This window comes from Vipera ursinii, assembly GCF_947247035.1.
Source record: "Vipera ursinii genome assembly, chromosome: 1".
Taxonomy (NCBI): domain Eukaryota; kingdom Metazoa; phylum Chordata; class Lepidosauria; order Squamata; family Viperidae; genus Vipera; species Vipera ursinii.
The window spans coordinates 239,620,079-239,636,733 of record NC_139512.1 but is presented as its reverse complement, the minus strand read 5'-3'; the positions used below and the strand labels follow the sequence as shown (position 1 = coordinate 239,636,733).

The window sequence follows — 16,655 nt, the reverse complement described above, 5'->3', positions numbered from 1 at the left end:
GCTTTTTTTCTTTGCAGAAAAAGTTGATTTAGAGAATAATATAGTTCAGTTGATTTTCTTTTTATATTGCATTACATTTCTGTGGCAGCAAAAAACAATGTTTCGTTTTGTATAATATAAGTAAAAATGCATGAACATTTTCTACTTTTTGATAAAGAAGGCTGCGTATGTGTTTTTTATACATTGTTCTCTGAGATTTATTCATTCATTCATTATATAACACTGTTAGAACGTTGTAGCACTCTACATCCCCCCCCCAGAATTCAAGCATCCTAACAGCTTTTTCAAATATAAATTTGATACTTTCCTTTTTCCCCCCCTCCAAATTTCCAAATTAAAAAGATGTTATAATGTTGCAGATTCCCGCTATGGAGCGCAGAGTAATTACTCCATACCAAGATGGTCCTGATATTAGTTCTCTGGAGCCTGAGGAAGGAGAAACCTTTGTCTTCCTAAAAGAGGAGCGGAACACAGAGCAAGCTTTGCAGTGAGAATTCTATTTCTTCTGATAGAAGTATTCTTCCGTCTTCTGAATCCTTCTGAATGAAGGTCTTCATTCTTCCAATTGAGTCTTCAGTGAAGTAGCCTTTAAGTGCAGCTCCATGTGTTACAGTAGAGCCTCAGAGCTGCTACTCTGGGGCTGCTGTTTGCATTGGCCTTCAGTCTTTTGCCCATGTGTAAAACCATTTATGCTGAAAAGCAATACCTGAGCAAAGTAGCACACTTTGTCGCTTAGATTGCAGGATTTTGAGTCCTGCTTCACTCCAGAGAAGACAGTCCGGAGGGCTCTGAAGTACTGCCACTCCATATAGGTAAAGGTTCCCCCGCACATGCATGCTAGTCGTTTCCGACTCTAGGGGCCGGTGCTCATCTCCGTTTCAAAGCCGAAGAGCCAGCGCTTGTCCGAGGACGTCTCCGTGGTCATGTGGCTGGCATGACTAGACGCCAAAGGCGCACGGAACGCTGTTACCTTCCCACCGTAGTGGTCCCTATTTTTCTACTTGCATTTTTACGTGCTTTAGAACTGCTAGGTTGGCAGAAGCTGGGATGAGTAACAGGCGCTCACTCTGTTACGTGGCACTCGGGATTCGACCTGCCAAACTGCCGACCTTCTGATCGACAAGCTCAGCGTCCTAACCCACTGAGCCACCACGTCCCTTGCCACTCCATATAGCACTAATATTTAAGAAACAGTCATACATTTGGAATGAAATTAAATATCTTTCTTAATAAAGTGGGACTGCCAGACTTCAGAGGTTCCCCCCCCCTTTCCCCGAGTCAACAGGCTCAAAGAACAGGGCCCATTTTATTGTTGGGGGAGGGGCAAAGGAGGCACAATGTGTATTGAAAGCTTTGTAATGCCTTAAAAGCACCAATTTCACTCTTAAAAACTTTGAAGGACGCTTGGCACGCTGCAGAAAGTCTGGTCCAGCCTTCAAACAGCTGAGAGTTGTGTTCTCTTCTCTTAGAGGATCTTCTTTGATGCTTCTTGAGTACTATAAATGGCTGCTGTAGTTTCCATGGTCTTGATTCAAGCCAAACAAGAAGGAAGAGAAGAGGTTAGGCAGCTTCAGTGTTCAGGTGTTGAACCTAGCCAGCCTGTACTATGAGTAGTAAGCTCACTTTAGTGTTACGGTACAAGGTAAATTGCAGAGTACTAAAGGAACCTTGGAATGGAATTAAAAGTTTTTCTAAATTGAGCTAGAAAACCATTGATCTTGAATTTGGAGAAATTTTAATCTGGAAAGCTCTAGTAAGAGGGAAGGACATTTCAAATCGGGGGGTTTTTTTTTGTTTTGTTTTTTTGGAAAATGGCATCTTTAAGACGCGTGATGCATCTGGTTGGGAAATTCTGGAAGTTGCCGTACACATATCATAAAAGTTGCCAGGTTTGAATAATCCTGAATAATAATGTTTTAGGTCTTTCTCTGATGTCTGGGGCTGTCTACCACAGTTGATGGGGCAGCAACACACAATTAGTGGAGTTCTTCCCTATAGAGTGGGGTGTTTTCCACTGAGCTTTTGCTGTGTTAAGGGGAATTACTACAATTGTTATGTGCTTCCTTTCTCAATATAATGGGAAACCGTGCCAGTGAATGACAATATGTTGTCTGCAAAAAGGATGAGGAGTCTGCCTGTTGCCTAGAGATTACAGGGTACCAATGATCACTTTAATTACTTTGAAGGAATTAGTGACATGGAAATCAATATTGGTTGTGTTTTTTTTTAAATTAGAGAAGCACTCCTCAAGAAAGCTAAAGCAAAGGCTAAAAAGAAACCTCGAAGACGTTCCGACAGTTCAGGAGGGTATAATCTGTCAGATATTATACAGAATCCACCTACAGGTTAGTGGCAAAAAGCAGGGCTAATCTATTTTTTTAAGAGTGATTTTAGGTAACTTCCTGCATAATGGCACAATTATAAAGCATGAACTTTAACACACAGCTTACAGTGGCTGGGGTTTTTTGTAGTGCTAGAATTAACTTAGGAATTTGATGTAGTCCAAGGTTCAATTAATTCATAAATGAAGAGCATTGTGTGCTAGATTTGTTGAAAGAGTTTGTAAGATATGTTTCACAATGCACAATAGCACGAATGAAGCAGCTCTCTTTGAATCATTACAGGAGCTATGTCCTTTTCACATCTTGTGTAGCTGCTTTAAAAGCTATACATGCACAGCCACTTTACTTTGTTGGTCATTTCAGAGAACTGGAGACAGTTCAGAATACCAGAAAAAGATGCCATCATTTTAATTACTTGAAGCAAGATTCATGTTAACTTTTTATATATATATCTTCCCCTTACATTCATTCAAGGAGGTAAAATTTAAGAAGTGTTGGGGTTTTTTGCTGAAGCAAGTTAATACATATCCAACAACCACAGTGCTTTTTTTTCTATAACATCATACAACGAGTTTACTGCCATTAGTCCATGGAGAGATCACATAAAAGGAGATTGTAAAATGAAAAATACTACAATGTCTTGTGAAATTCAGATATTGAAGTTTCTTTTCTGTAAAGTTGATCACAATACTGGGAGGTGGCTGCAGTTTGCAGATATCTCAGTAAAGAGAGAGGATCAGAATGATATAGTTATCTGAAAAATTACAATAACCCAAACACACAAGAATTGCATGATATGATTTAGTAACCATGTTACATGTAAATACACATTGTTCCTCTTAATGAATGCATACTCTAGTTATAATGTTTACTTATTATAACAATGTTTACTTATTAACACAAGACTTGATTAAGATATAAACTTGCTGATTAAGCACACAGCTCAAGAAATGGTGAATATAGATTTGAACTCCAGAAGTTTTCAGTCTTTGAGTTTCAATTTCGTTCAGGTTTAAGCTGGGAACTATTTTGAAGTAATGCTTTATTAATTAATTAATTAATTAAATTTATATGCTGCCCATCTCACTATCCAAAGTGACTACTTCAAGCCTCATTGATCTTAATGGTTACATCAAGCATACACATAAATATTCTTTGTTTGACAGCAGTAAAGCCCCAAAAACCTCATCACTTTCTGAGTATAATCTACCCTTATATTTTAAGAAGGGTTTTTTTTACAAAAAATAACACTTCCTTGATTATACAATGATTATTTAATTAAAATGGGTGCAATAGTATTTCAGACAGAGCATTTCTGCCTGTGTCAGTCACATAGACTTAACTTACATTGAGTTAAATAGTTGAGCATTTTAGAGTTCCCTATAATAAAAAAATATATTTAGTGCCCTGCACATAGCAGATTACTTATTTTCTTCATGTCATTTTTGTGTAGCTTTAAAGTAACATTTCAGAATGACATTTTTGAATTGTGTGAAATTAATACTATTAAACGTAATATGTGTAAAAATAGTGACTGTGTAAAAACAATACTATTTTTTGCTACATTCTTAATTGAAAATTAAATGGGTTGTAGCCCTCCTAACCTTACTAAAGGAAAATTAAAAGGAAGATTGTGTTACATTTTCCGAATGATAAATTTATTCTGTAAGAAGAAAATGTACCAATCTTTTTTTCGTGTAAGCAACTACATGACTGAGGCGCGCAATCTTGAACTGAAAATTTGAAAGAGGTGTTTCAATTCCTCAGAAAATCATTCCATGCTTGAAGCAATGCTGTTTCAAAATGTTTCCTTGAAACGACTGAAATAGTGTAATTTGTATTTAAGAGGTCACACATTCTTGTGTTCCAACTCCGCAGCAAAGGAGAAAAAACATAGCCACCTTGTTCCCCAGAAGTGACAGTGTGAGGCAATGGGCGTCTTGAAAATTGTGCATAAAAGAGCGGATCCTGAAGACTCCCATGTTTGAAAGAGGTGATTTGTGGTGATCCCTTTCTCTGTGAATTTGAGCAGGCACTCCGACTACTAGAGCAGTCTTTCTGGATCTCAGCAACTTGATTTTTAATCCCCAACCGACAAGGGAATTCTGGGAATTGAATCCATGCATCTTGAAAGTGGCTGAGATTCAGGAACATTGTTGTACAGCACAGTGATCCGTTCTCCCGATAGAATGCAGTATCAATAGTTTTGCTTCCCTGGACATTACTGATTTGTCCCAAGATAATTTTGTGTTTCTGCCCCCCCCCTCCAGTTCATGCAGGAATATTGAAACTGGATAAAGCTAATTCTGTTGAATCCCTTCCTGAAATGCTGACATCTGATTCTGAAGGCAGTTCTGTGGGAGTGAACAGTCCCAGAGATTTGCAGTCTCCTGATTTCACAGCAGGTCTCTGTACAGATAAAACTGAGGTTTGTGTTTGCCAATTGTTTTTCCTTAATACTGATACATTAAATGCAGCCTAAACTTTAATAAAGCTTTTTAGAGAGTCAGAATAACTATACCCAATGGTTAAATGACTAAGCGGAGATGCTTTCTTATCTAAACTGCCATGTCCGTCGATTGGACTTTTGGCGGTTTATGTGTATTTCATTTACAGTGGGGCTATTTCCTGAATTCTGCAGATGTTAACCCTCCACTACAGATTGTGGCTTTGTAGTCTGCAAAATATTATGCCACATAAAATTGGCGTTTTGCTTAGTGGAGAATAATTTACAGGTAATCCTTGATTTATGGCCATTCATTCAGCAACCGTTGAAATTGTGAAAGTGCTGAAAAATGGGCAATACAGCAGGTGCCCAGAGTTATGTGGTTATGTGATCGAAATGTAGGGGCACTTGGCAGCTCACCTGCACTTAAACTGCAGAGGCATTCCAATTCCCCCCAGCTGTCTCTCCTCCTCCCCCCCATCTCTTCCTTTGGGCCACTCTGGACCCGGCCTTGCAGGGCAGCAAGCAGACCCAGAACCACGTGCTCCAGGGGGTTTGCCACATCCTGGGAAGCTGCAGCTGCTCCATCCCCATCCCAGTCTCGGTCACTTTTGCCAACCTGCCCTTTTGAGATCCTTGCTGCCTTGTACTTCAGTGTCCCAGCTCACCTTCGCCATTTTAGAGCTCCCATTACACGCCAGGTGTACCGGCCTGACTGCCGGGATGAGCAAGGTTGGGTTCAGTTGCATAAAAAATTTAAAAATAAAAATGACGCCTGAGTGGCAGAAGAGCAAAAGCTCCTCGAGTGTTGCGTGCCAAAACACTTGTTTACAAAAAGCTCCTAGAGCACATCAGGCCAAAACAGCCCTCCTTTCCAAACTTCTTGGAGAATGAAATCATTGAATTGCTGTGGGGTTCATGCTTCAGTTTTCATGGGCTTCCCAGAATCATTATTGTGACACAGGTGGCCACGTAAATTATTTAAATGGAGAAATAAAAATCAATGGAGAAAGTGGCAGAAAAGTCAGTAGGGTTTGTCCGGGTGGTTTCCCCGAGATGAAGAATATTAAAACCATTGCAATGTGACACGAGAACTAGCTTTTAAAATAAGATAAAGAGAGAGAGAATAATTGCCTTTGTAGACTTCAGCCAAAATAGACTGAACTCTTATTATCTGAAAAGTTCATAAGGTTCCTTTTCTGTAACAATGTAATGGCCGTATGTTTTGACTACAGGTGAAAGAGAAAATGGGTATTTCAAATACGTTTGTTTCTCCTGCCAATAAAGAAATAAAAATCTGTCACGGATCATCAGTGCAAAAACGTTCTCTTCCACAGAGTGTTCCTAGTAACAAAAGCACCTATGTGAGTCCTTCCAACTGGGTTGCCGGCTCTTTTAGGTATACATTTTCTCTGTGTTTCTGCCTTTGTCAAATTCTGTCCTCTGTCTGTGGAATGTGAACTTTCTTCTCCATTAAAATGCAGGGCCTTCATAACAATGATTTTTGAAGAATGAAATCACCTGACTTTATGGCTAGTTTGTGGTCATTCTGCACAAAACATTAATGTATTTCTGCATGGCCTGCTAATTTCTGCCTTTCAGTGAGAACTCTTGCAAGCTTAATTGTGTTTGGTTGCAGTTTCAAATTTTCCATCTGTAATAATTAATTCATGATAGTTTTTAAAAGAAAAATAACCACGCATATTTCCTAAGATTCTATCTTAAATGTTTTACTGAGTGTTGTTAGTGGATCTAAAAGTATCCTTGGTGTATATGTTTCCTGAAAAATATATATAAATAAAACATTCATTCGAAAACATTCTATTTGAGGTTTGCCATAATTGAGGAGGTAGACATAAATTATACATCCGGTTACATATAGAAGGCTACAATGGTGTTTGGCAACTGGAATGTAAGTAAAAATAGATATCTTAAAAAATGAACAATTTGTATTTTTTTTTATTCAGTCCTGCCAGTCCTCCCGCTGTTGATTTAAGAACTATTATGGAAAGTGAAGAAAATTTGCAGAAATGTGAAGGCATGCCAAAAATAAATTCATGGTTAGTAAAAAGGCTGCAATACAATCAATTTCATTGATGAGTATTAAAGTCCTAATTTGTTGGGTATCTTTTTTTAAAAAAAACACCAACAACTTTGTTACAAACAATGTTTCTGAAGTTTCAGTCTTGGATTAAAAATTAGTACTAGTAGTGCAGAAGTCGTGTGGTAAACATGGGTCATTAGATACACAATCACAATTAGGAATATTTCTTTTAGAAACTGCTATTATTCTAATTATAAATTTAGACAACAACAGCAAATAATTTTCTAAATTCGCAATATATAATCCATTAGCGTTGTGACTAACAGTCTTTGGTTACATTCTTTTTGATAAACTTTAGTAACATAATGTTACATTTCTGTGTCTAATTTTAGTAGAGCCACTTCTCATGGAAATAAAATTTCTCAGAAGCAAAAGAAACTGATGGCTCTGGCTGCTAAGGATAACAACCCAGAGATTGTGCCAGATGCAGTTGTGCTATCTACAGCTCCCAAAACTACAAAACCAGCGACTGTGTGGTATGAACCTTCTTATTTTTTTAGGTTACTGCTTATTGGGGTCATTTCAGTTTTTTTCAGGCTCAGCTATGGGAAGGACAATACCGATTTGAATGTAAATTTTTGATTCATCCCTAGCATCTCAAGATAGGAAAAGAACCTCCTTTAGACCATGAAGTATCACTACGCGGGTGGGTGGGTGTGCTCTTTGGAAATATTGGGTAGTTTGTACCAAGAGCATGACTATGTCCAAAGGAAGTGCAAAATCTTAATTTTAAAAGTTTATAGAGTCATTTGTAGACCCATGTATGCACATGGGTCATTGAGTAACTGTATTTATCTTTGTTTTTAAGGTTTCCATGTAAAATAAATATCTTAGGCTTAGTTTGTTTATGTTTTTGTATCAATAAATAGTATTAGTAAATAAAGTATTCATTTAATAGTGAGAAAAACAGAGGTGTACTTAACACTTGAGATATGTTGATATGGCGTAACTAATTTTTAAAAACGAACATGGCATTTGGCATCAAATTGAGATTTCTGTGCTGCAAGTATATGACATTCTCTTGAAGTGTTGTTTTGCAATGAAACAAGATACTTGTCTTGGAAATCCAGCAGGTTTTCTGGCAAGAAAATATGCCAGAAGGGTGTGGGACCTTTTGGAATTTTTTTTTTTTTGGTTGACATGGAGAATCAGGCTACCTTAAAACATACTTGCATTTTTGTTGCCAAAAATAATGTCCAGTTTCACGGTTTTGTGGAATCAGGGATACATATTGTTCTTTGAAGAGTAAAATATGTAGAGATTATTGTTAAGAGTGAAACGTGCAAGAAGACTAAAAGAACAGAAGCTAATCTTACCATTCGGAAATGGATTTAAGTATAATTTCCAAATATGTGTGTATGTGTGCATATACATCTCTGGTGAAAGAACATAACAATTTATTTGGGAGATGGGACTTCTTCTGGCAGGATACATTATGCTGTTACTTTCCTAAGTGTCAGATGGTCAGGTTTTTTCCCCCTCAGTTAACAGGTTTAGCAGGTTCTCATCTCTGAGTATTGTTTATTTCTCATATTATGCTTAAGACCTTTGGTGGCTTTAACTGAAAAACCTCCTTCTTTGCCTAACTCATGCCATGAGGAGGCTTGCAATACTCATGGTACATCAACGTTGTACGCGTGTTTCTTCATCTAGACTGTTGAAACTTAATGGAGGTACAAACCACAACATCCCAATTACTCCAACGCCTGAAAAGAAGAAATGCCTTGTTGAGAGGGAGAACATTTTGTATCTAACAGAAAAAAATGGTGCAATGGTTTTTATGTTGTGATAGTAGAAAGGAAAACTTTAGAAGGCCATCATGTGTTTGTGCTCACCCCTTTTTTAAGGTAATAGAATTGTTCAAATAGTTCTGTTAAAATAAGCCCTACTTTAGCTATTTTCAGCCCACGCTTCAAGAAGGAAAGTCAGTGTAGAGGTAGAGACTAGTCACTGTTAATTGCTTTGTGTGTCCCTTGCAACTTATTTTTGGTTTTGGTTGTATAATTTAGTGTAGTTGAGCTATAAATTTACCAAGCTATATTAGGTTCAGTCAGATTACTGGTAGAATAGAATACTTTATTGGCCAAGTGTGATTGGATACACAAGGAATTTGTTTCCGGTGCATAAGCTCTCAGTATACATACAAACAACAACGTATATAATCATACCAACAGGAGAAGGTAGTAGAAAATATGAGATAGATAAGAGGAATACAGCCATACTACATGGGTAAATATCCTTAGACATAAAACAGAACTGTGGTAATTGGGTGCGCAGCAGAGTGATGGCATGCAGTGTCCTATAGCGGTGTCCTGAGGGGACGCATCATCCATGCAGCCTACTGATAATATCTTTCAGTGTATGGTATTATTTTGTGATTTTCATCAATTATGTTAAAGGCCCCCCTCCAAAGGCATTGCTTGCCCTTAACTGAATGATTTCAGAGTTTCTAGTAAAAGCAGATTCCTCAATGCATCGTACTGATTGAACACAGAAGTAGTGAATACAGAAAAGTAATGTCCTAGTCAATCAGTCATGAAGATTCATTCTTTTGAGAGGTTCATTTTACCTCTGGAAAAGATAAGTTAGTTGGTGGAAGAATAGCACTACGATTATCAGTAAATGCAACATAGTAAGATTTGGTTTATTTTACTTTAGGGCTTCTTCACTGCGTTCTGCTTTGCCAAAATCATTCCGAGATCTCCTGTTGGAAGAGAAAAAAGTAGTTGGCGCCAATTGTGCTAAAGTGATGGAGAAAGTGCCAGCTCAAAAATGTTTGAGGTGAGAAAGATGTAAATTGTATTTCCATTTCTGATAAAATTACCTTTCTGAGAAATGCTGAAAATACATGCAAGGATTTTTTTTAAAAAAAAGGTCAGTAAAGAAGTGTTATTTTACTTTGGTGTACATTCTGTAAGGATGTGGTGGCCATACGGCGTTAACTTCCCATCGTCCTGTGCGCTCCCACAGAGAGGGCCTCCTCAGGGTGCCGTCGGTCAGGAAATGTCGACTGGCGGCCCCCAGGGGGAGAGCATTCTCTGTGGGTGCGCCTGCCCTCCGGAATTAGCTTCCGGTTGAGCTCCGGATGGCTCCCGACCTTCGCTCGTTTCGCCACGACCTGAAGACCTGGCTATTTGAACTTGCTGGCCTAGACTGAGGGATTGGGGTTTTAGTTTTAAATTTTTTAAAAAATAATAATTTTAAACTGTATTGTTTAGGGCTTTGATTTAATTCTGTTTTAATTTTTATACCTTATGTGTTATTTATAGTGTATTAATTGCCCTGTACACCGCCCCGAGTCCCTTCGGAGAGGGGCGGTATATAAATCCAATAAATAATAATAATAATAATAATGAAATTAGGCTGCCAAAATTCAGTGACAAAATAGTCAAATTTCAGTATGACTTTTCATGTTTTCTCCAAACGGAAGGGTGAGAGCAGCAGGCTCCTGGGGTGCGTCCTGCATTCTTTCCTACTATTCACCAACGACTGAAATCTTTCTTCATTGGGTCACCGTCAGCCATTTTAAAGCTTTGGGAAGTTTTAATGATGGGAGTGGGAAGCAAACTGTACCTCCAGCCCACTGAAATGATTAAAAGTTGCCCTTCTGCTGCTATCTGTACCTGTTCCTCCCCCCCCCACAAAAGTTGATGGCATCGTATGAAAGGAAGATTAGGAAGCTACATTGTAACCTTCATCCATTGTCCCTGGATAAGGCAATATGATTGACAGATCATCCTTTTGGGACTGCAAAACATTTTACTTAATGCAGACGAATGGAATGTCTCTTTATTTTTTTCCTCCCGATGTGCAGTCTAGTTTTAAAGTCTAGATATATGTCACTCTGCCGTAACCAAAAGAATGTTTGCCAATCCCAGTCCTGTCAAAACAACCATCCTGAGCTGAAGTACTGTTCTATTTTACTCAACCGTTTTTCTCTCCTTAAAATACCATTCCTCTGACTCATATTCTATACCAGTGAATCCCAACGCTGCAATGGCTGTTTTATGTCTTCACGGAAGTGTTGGTTGAAACATTTTAGTACCTGCTGAATAAAGATTACGTGGTCATAACATTTACTTTGTGAAAGACAAGAGTGCTGCATTTATACAAGTTATCTGGGCTCTGTGTTCTGGCTTGTTGTACCTTAAAGAACACTTGTTACTAGCAGTAGCAATAGCACTTAGACTTGTATACCGCTTCACAGTGCTTTTATATCCCCCTCTAGGAGTTTTACAGAGTCAGCATATTGCCTCCCAACAACCTGGGTCCTTGTTTTACTGACCTCAGAAGGATGGAAGGCTGAGTCAGGATCAAATTGCTCTTAGTCAGCAGAATTAGCCTGCAATACTGCATTCTAACCACTGCGCCATCATGGCTCTCTAAAAATTCTTGTACTTATTTTCATTGGCAGGTACGCAAATACCATTGCTCTTGGAGCAGAAAGTGATTATTCTTGTGAACCAACACCATCAGAAAATCAGAAGTAAGTTAAATTTATACTGCAAATATATATGTACAAAAGCCTATATTGTAAAAAAATGTGATGCTTTGTATTTGTAACTTATCTTACAGTCCTTGGTTAGCATCACCCTTAAGAAACCCGGCTGCACCATTGCCTATGACATTTGCAGAAATTGTAGAAGAAGAACTTCAGCAAGAAGCTGCTCTTATACGAAGTAGAGAAAAACCTTTAGCTTTGATCCAGGTAAAGAGTAATAAAAGTCAAAACTATGCCCTATACGAAAGTCTGTTTCTTGCCTTCTTTTCATCTCTTCCTTCTTTTGGGGTTCCAAGGAGCCTTAGTGGTGTTTCTAAAAATGCCATGTAGTACAATATTCTTAAGGTTTTAGGCTGCAATACGTTTATTTAAACTTCAGTTTAAGCATTTTATACCTAGATTACACTAAATTGTCCTGGTTTTAGTAGCATAGCTAGATATAATTGATGGCTGCTTCCCTTGTGTTTTGTTAAAACCTTACGGATTGCTCTTCTAACTGTGGAATCCAGAATCAATAATTGAAAGTAATAAGCTGTGATTTGTTCCATTAAACCTTTTAGTATATATGAAAGATCTAGTCACTGCCCTGTATGCTTTGCCCTGTGAGCTTTTGCTCTTATTTCATTTTTTGCCAGATACCTAAGAGTTTCTCCCTTTTCTCCCCTCTCATTTCAGATTGAAGAACGCGCTATTCAGGATTTGTTAATCCACTACCAAGCAGTTGGCAACCCTGATGAGTTTGTTGTTGTTGAAAGGTCTCCACAGGGGCCAATTGCAGCTCCTATGTGGAATAAGCATTGATGCCCTCATTTTTTCTAAAAAAAAATTGCTATTCATAAATGTGAGGTTATTTGTTGTTTGCATGGACATGCTGATTCTAAAATAAGAATGAGGATAGTAAGATAATGTCACCGCTTTTCAGTACAGTATCTGTTTTGAAATGTGCAATTTCTTTATCAAATTGCTGTACTAGTTTGTGCTCATTTACCAGATGCTTTTTACTCAGTATTTGGAGCTGAAAAATATTACATATGGTTAAAGTACGCAGGTCACATATTTCATATAATTAGTTGTCAATAATAAGTACCATATTTCCAGTTGGCAGCAATTGATTTCTCACACTCATGTATACCTGTGAAAATGAATGGGACTAAAAGTGATCAACCTGAATTTCAGATTATTTAAAAATGCTTTTGTATGTAAAAGGAAGAAAAATAGTGGTGTTATAGAAACGGGTATTTGATGTCTGTATTTTTGTGGAATTATAGTCTTTGTTTTACTGGACAGTGCTCTTAACTCCATGCCTTACAGGAATGCAAGCGCTTACATAGTTATAAGAATGTTGGTGTTGATGATATTACCTACTACTAGTAGTACTATTATTACTAATTTCTTCTGAAGCTAATTTTCAGATGAGGTCTTGCAAGAAAAGTGTACCAAATGGGATCTGATAAATACAAATGTTAACTTGAAAAAAAATACCTTTCAGGAAAGATGCAAGCTAAGTATTAAAGCTTGAAAGGAAATGGGACAACTTAGTTCAGCATTTTTCAGTCTCAATAACTTTTAGATGTTTGGGCTTCAGTTCCCAGAATTATCAAGCCAGCACAGGGAATACTGGCAATTGAAGTCCACACATTTTAAAAGTTGCTGATATTGAGAAGCACTGACATAGATGTATACATATAACATCTAATACTGGGTCTTCAAAGCCCTGATTGTGTTATGGATTTTTGTTGTTCAAAAGCCTTTTCTGCAAAGTCTAGAAAATGATGTAAATTATGTCTGAAGTTGGGAGAAGGGTAGGATGATTTCTTTCCATTATTTCAGATTCTTCCATAGTCACCTGTGACCACAGTAGACTTTGCCTCCTGACCACTAATGGTCCTTGGAAGAAATTTTTTATCCATAATCATGTATTTCTGTCTAATGGTGTGTGATTGAACCATAAAAATAACTCTTGTGAACAGAGCTGCAATAAAGAGCGAAGAGCAAGTTCCAACAGGCAATCTCAGAACAGCAGTTCTTACCTTCTGTGCCAGTGTGAGAAATTCTGAGTGTGTTCGTTGTACTTATGCAGGATCCAAGCACAATGGGTAAAAATGAATTTAATTTCCTTTGCAATTTACAATTAAAGAATCAACCCTAAGATTAGAATTGAAGAAGCTCTTGAATGCTCTTCTCAAGTGATGTTTTTCCACAGGGTATCTCTTCACGAGATATCTTGACAAATAATGGCTTTGGCACAGATCAGGCTTTCTGCAGAAATCCTTTTTCTTTGTGTGTAAAAAAGAAAAAGTTCATTCTAGATGCGCTTACCTGGTTGCTTATGAAACTGTATTGACGTATTATTTCTTCTAAGTAGTCCACTTTCCTCATCTAGTATAGCTTCCCCCCCCCTTATATTAGTTTTTTTAAAAGGTGTTCAGTTAAAAGCTCCACGTTTTCGATATGCGGTGGTAAACCTAAGTGGTGCAAAGTGCTTTGGATTGGAAACAGTTGTTTTAGCCACAAAACCAGCTGAAAAACATTTTCTGATGCTGATCTTCTGAGAGTCCAAGCTCTGAGCTATGTCAGTGTCAAAATACTTCAGCTGATGTTGAAATGACTATTGCAAACTCAAAATGGGACATTTCAGATCTGAATTATTTTGGACACCACTAGGGTGTACTAGTGACATACTCTTATTCATCGTAACTTTCATTAATTTTCCCACTTCCTTCAAACACAATAAACTGTAGTTCAGTTGTGCATTATGGCCATAACTTGTCTTTTTTTTAAAAAAAAGTTTCTCATCCCAAAGTGGAAAATGGGCAGTTAGAGCCTTGGTGGAGCAGTGGGCTAATGCCTCCTTAAGTAACACCAGCTGCCTGCAATTAGTGCAGGTTCGCATCCCACCAGGCTCAAGGTTGCCTCAGCCTTCCATCCTTTCGAGGTAGGTAAAATGAGGACCCAGATTGTTGGGGGCAATAAGCTGACTTTGTAATAATGCCGCTTGGGGGTGTGTGTGAAAGCCCTAATAAGCAGGCATATACATAGAATGAAGGCTACTGCTAAGCTTGTAAGCCGCCCTGAGTCTTCGGAGAAGGGCGGGATATAAATGGAATTAAAACAAAAAATAAAATAAGTTAGAACTTTGGGTAACTCTAAAGTCATGAATAGTACTTTGGGTTCAGAGTTAATCACTACATTTCTAAGCACCATGGAGCTTGGTGTAATGATTATAAGTGAATTGTAGTTCTGTCATTATTAAATCATTCTAAGTGGTTCACAAGTGGGTAAATACCCATTATTTCAAGATAAAACATTTACTTGACATCAGAACAATAAAGTGTGTTTTTACATTGACTGTAAAATTCAAGAGTTGCAAGTTTTCCAAGATAATCTGTAGGTAATTTAAATACTTATTCCCAGAAACTTCTCATTAATTGTAAGATTCCCTAAGAATGATTCTAGATGTATTAATTGATTTTCCCTATAAATTGGACAATTAGTTGCCTGTAGTAACCAATAATCCCTTAAAAATTACTGTCAGCCTTTTTTCAGCGTACAAACTGCAGCACTTTTTTAGAAAATGCCCAATTGTAATTTTTTTGGTTGTCACAGTGTGAAAGCGCTTTCATGAAAAAAACCTCTGCTATTCTTTTCCTCAAAAGGTATACGCTTTTTCATATCCACTTTGGAAAATAAAAATATTATTATGCTTAGAATCCTCTTCCATCACCCAATAAAGTACATAGATTATATAGAGCCATTGCTTCTTTTTAAAAGTCTTCAAATAAAGCCAAAATATCATCTGAGAAAGCTATAAATGTACCATTTCACAGTTGAGTAAAAGTATACATTTTTCAAGCTGTAGCAGAAAGTAAGAAAGCTGAATCTACATTAAATAGTAGAAACTTTTTTCTAATGCTACATTTATTCGTTTACAGTGCATTCAGAAAGTATTCAGACCCCCTTCACTTGTAAATTTTGTTATGCTGCAGCCTCATTCTACAGTTGTTGAAATTAAATCTACACTCAGTACCCCTTAATGAAAGTGAAAACAGAATTTTAGAAATGTCTGTAAATTTATTAAAAAAGAAAAAAAAACTGAAATATCACTTAGGCATAAGTATTCAAACCCTTCACTCAGTACTTTGTTGAAGCACTTTTGGCGTCAATTACAGCCTTGAGTCTTTTGGGGTATGATGCGACAAGCTTTGCCAGTCTTTATAAATCCTCTCAAGCTTAGTCAGATTGGATGGCGACCATAAGTGGCAGCCATTTTCCAGTCCCTCCAGAGGTGTTCAATAGGGTTCAAGTCAGGGCTCTGGCTGGGTCACTCTAGGGACATTCGGAGTTATCCCTAAGCCACTCCTGTGTTGTCTTAGGATCATTATGTTGGAAAGTAAACCTTCGACCCAGTCTGAGTGCTGTGGAACAGGTTTTCATTAAGGATATCCTTGTTCCATTCACCTTTCCCTCCACCCTGACCAGTCTCCCAGTCCCTACTGCTGGAAAAAACCCTCACAGCATGATGCTGCCACCGCCATGATTCACTGTTGGGATGATATTGGGCAGGGGATGTGCTGTGCCTGGTTTCCTCCAGACAGAACATTTTGAATCGAGGCCTAACAGTTCAATCTTGGTTTCACCAGAGAAGCTTGCTCCTTACTGTCAAGAGTCCTTTCGGTGCTTTTTTTGCAAACTCCACATGGGCTTTCATGTGTTTTGTGTTGAGGAGAGGCTCCCATCTAGCCACTCTGCCGTAAAGCCCAGATTGGTGGAGGGCTGCAGTGATGGTTGTCCTTCTGGAACTCTGTCCCATCTCCACACAGGATCTCTGGAGCTCAGTCAGAGTGACATACTGGGTTCTTAGTCACCTCTCCTACTAAGGCCCTTCTCCCCCGATTGCTCAGTTTGACCCGGTGACCAGCTCTTGGAAGTGTCCTGGTTGTGCCAAACCTCTTCCATTTGAGAATGATGGAGGCCGCTGTGCTCTTAGGGACCTTCAGTGCAGCAGAAAAGCTATTGTAGCCTTCCCCAGATCTGTGCCTTGCAATAATCCTGTCTCTGAGCTCTGCAGGCAATTCCTTTGACCTCATGGCTTTTGCTCTGCTCCAGTATGTACGCACTGTCAGCTGTGAGGCCTTCTATAGAGAGGTGTGTGCCTTTCCAAATTGTGCCCAATTTAATTTACTACAGGTGGACTCCAATCAAGGCGTAGAAACATGTCAGCAACAATCAAGAGAAATGGGAGAGACCTGAGCTCAGTTTCAA

The 16,655-nt window shown here is 38.3% G+C and overlaps 1 protein-coding gene across 3 annotated transcripts in view; it reads left to right on the top strand.

Moving 5' to 3' along the window:
• Window positions 1-14,144, top strand: part of IBTK (inhibitor of Bruton tyrosine kinase) — a 46,911-nt gene extending 32,767 nt beyond the window's left edge. Inside the window, exons 20-29 of one of the 3 annotated variants that reach the window (XM_083362133.1) lie at window positions 360-487; window positions 2,236-2,345; window positions 4,613-4,770; window positions 6,024-6,187; window positions 6,756-6,848; window positions 7,225-7,368; window positions 9,551-9,673; window positions 11,307-11,378; window positions 11,468-11,600; window positions 12,069-14,144. In XM_083362133.1, coding sequence (XP_083218259.1) covers window positions 360-487; window positions 2,236-2,345; window positions 4,613-4,770; window positions 6,024-6,187; window positions 6,756-6,848; window positions 7,225-7,368; window positions 9,551-9,673; window positions 11,307-11,378; window positions 11,468-11,600; window positions 12,069-12,194 — 1,251 coding nt within the window. In that variant the 3' untranslated portion in view covers window positions 12,195-14,144. Of the gene's footprint in view, window positions 1-359; window positions 488-2,235; window positions 2,346-4,612; window positions 4,771-6,023; window positions 6,188-6,755; window positions 6,849-7,224; window positions 7,369-8,545; window positions 8,740-9,550; window positions 9,674-11,306; window positions 11,379-11,467; window positions 11,601-12,068 lie in introns of those variants that run through there. The other 2 variants (XR_014492457.1, XR_014492458.1) reach the window with 2 other exon arrangements.
• Window positions 14,145-16,655: the final 2,511 nt, after the last annotated feature.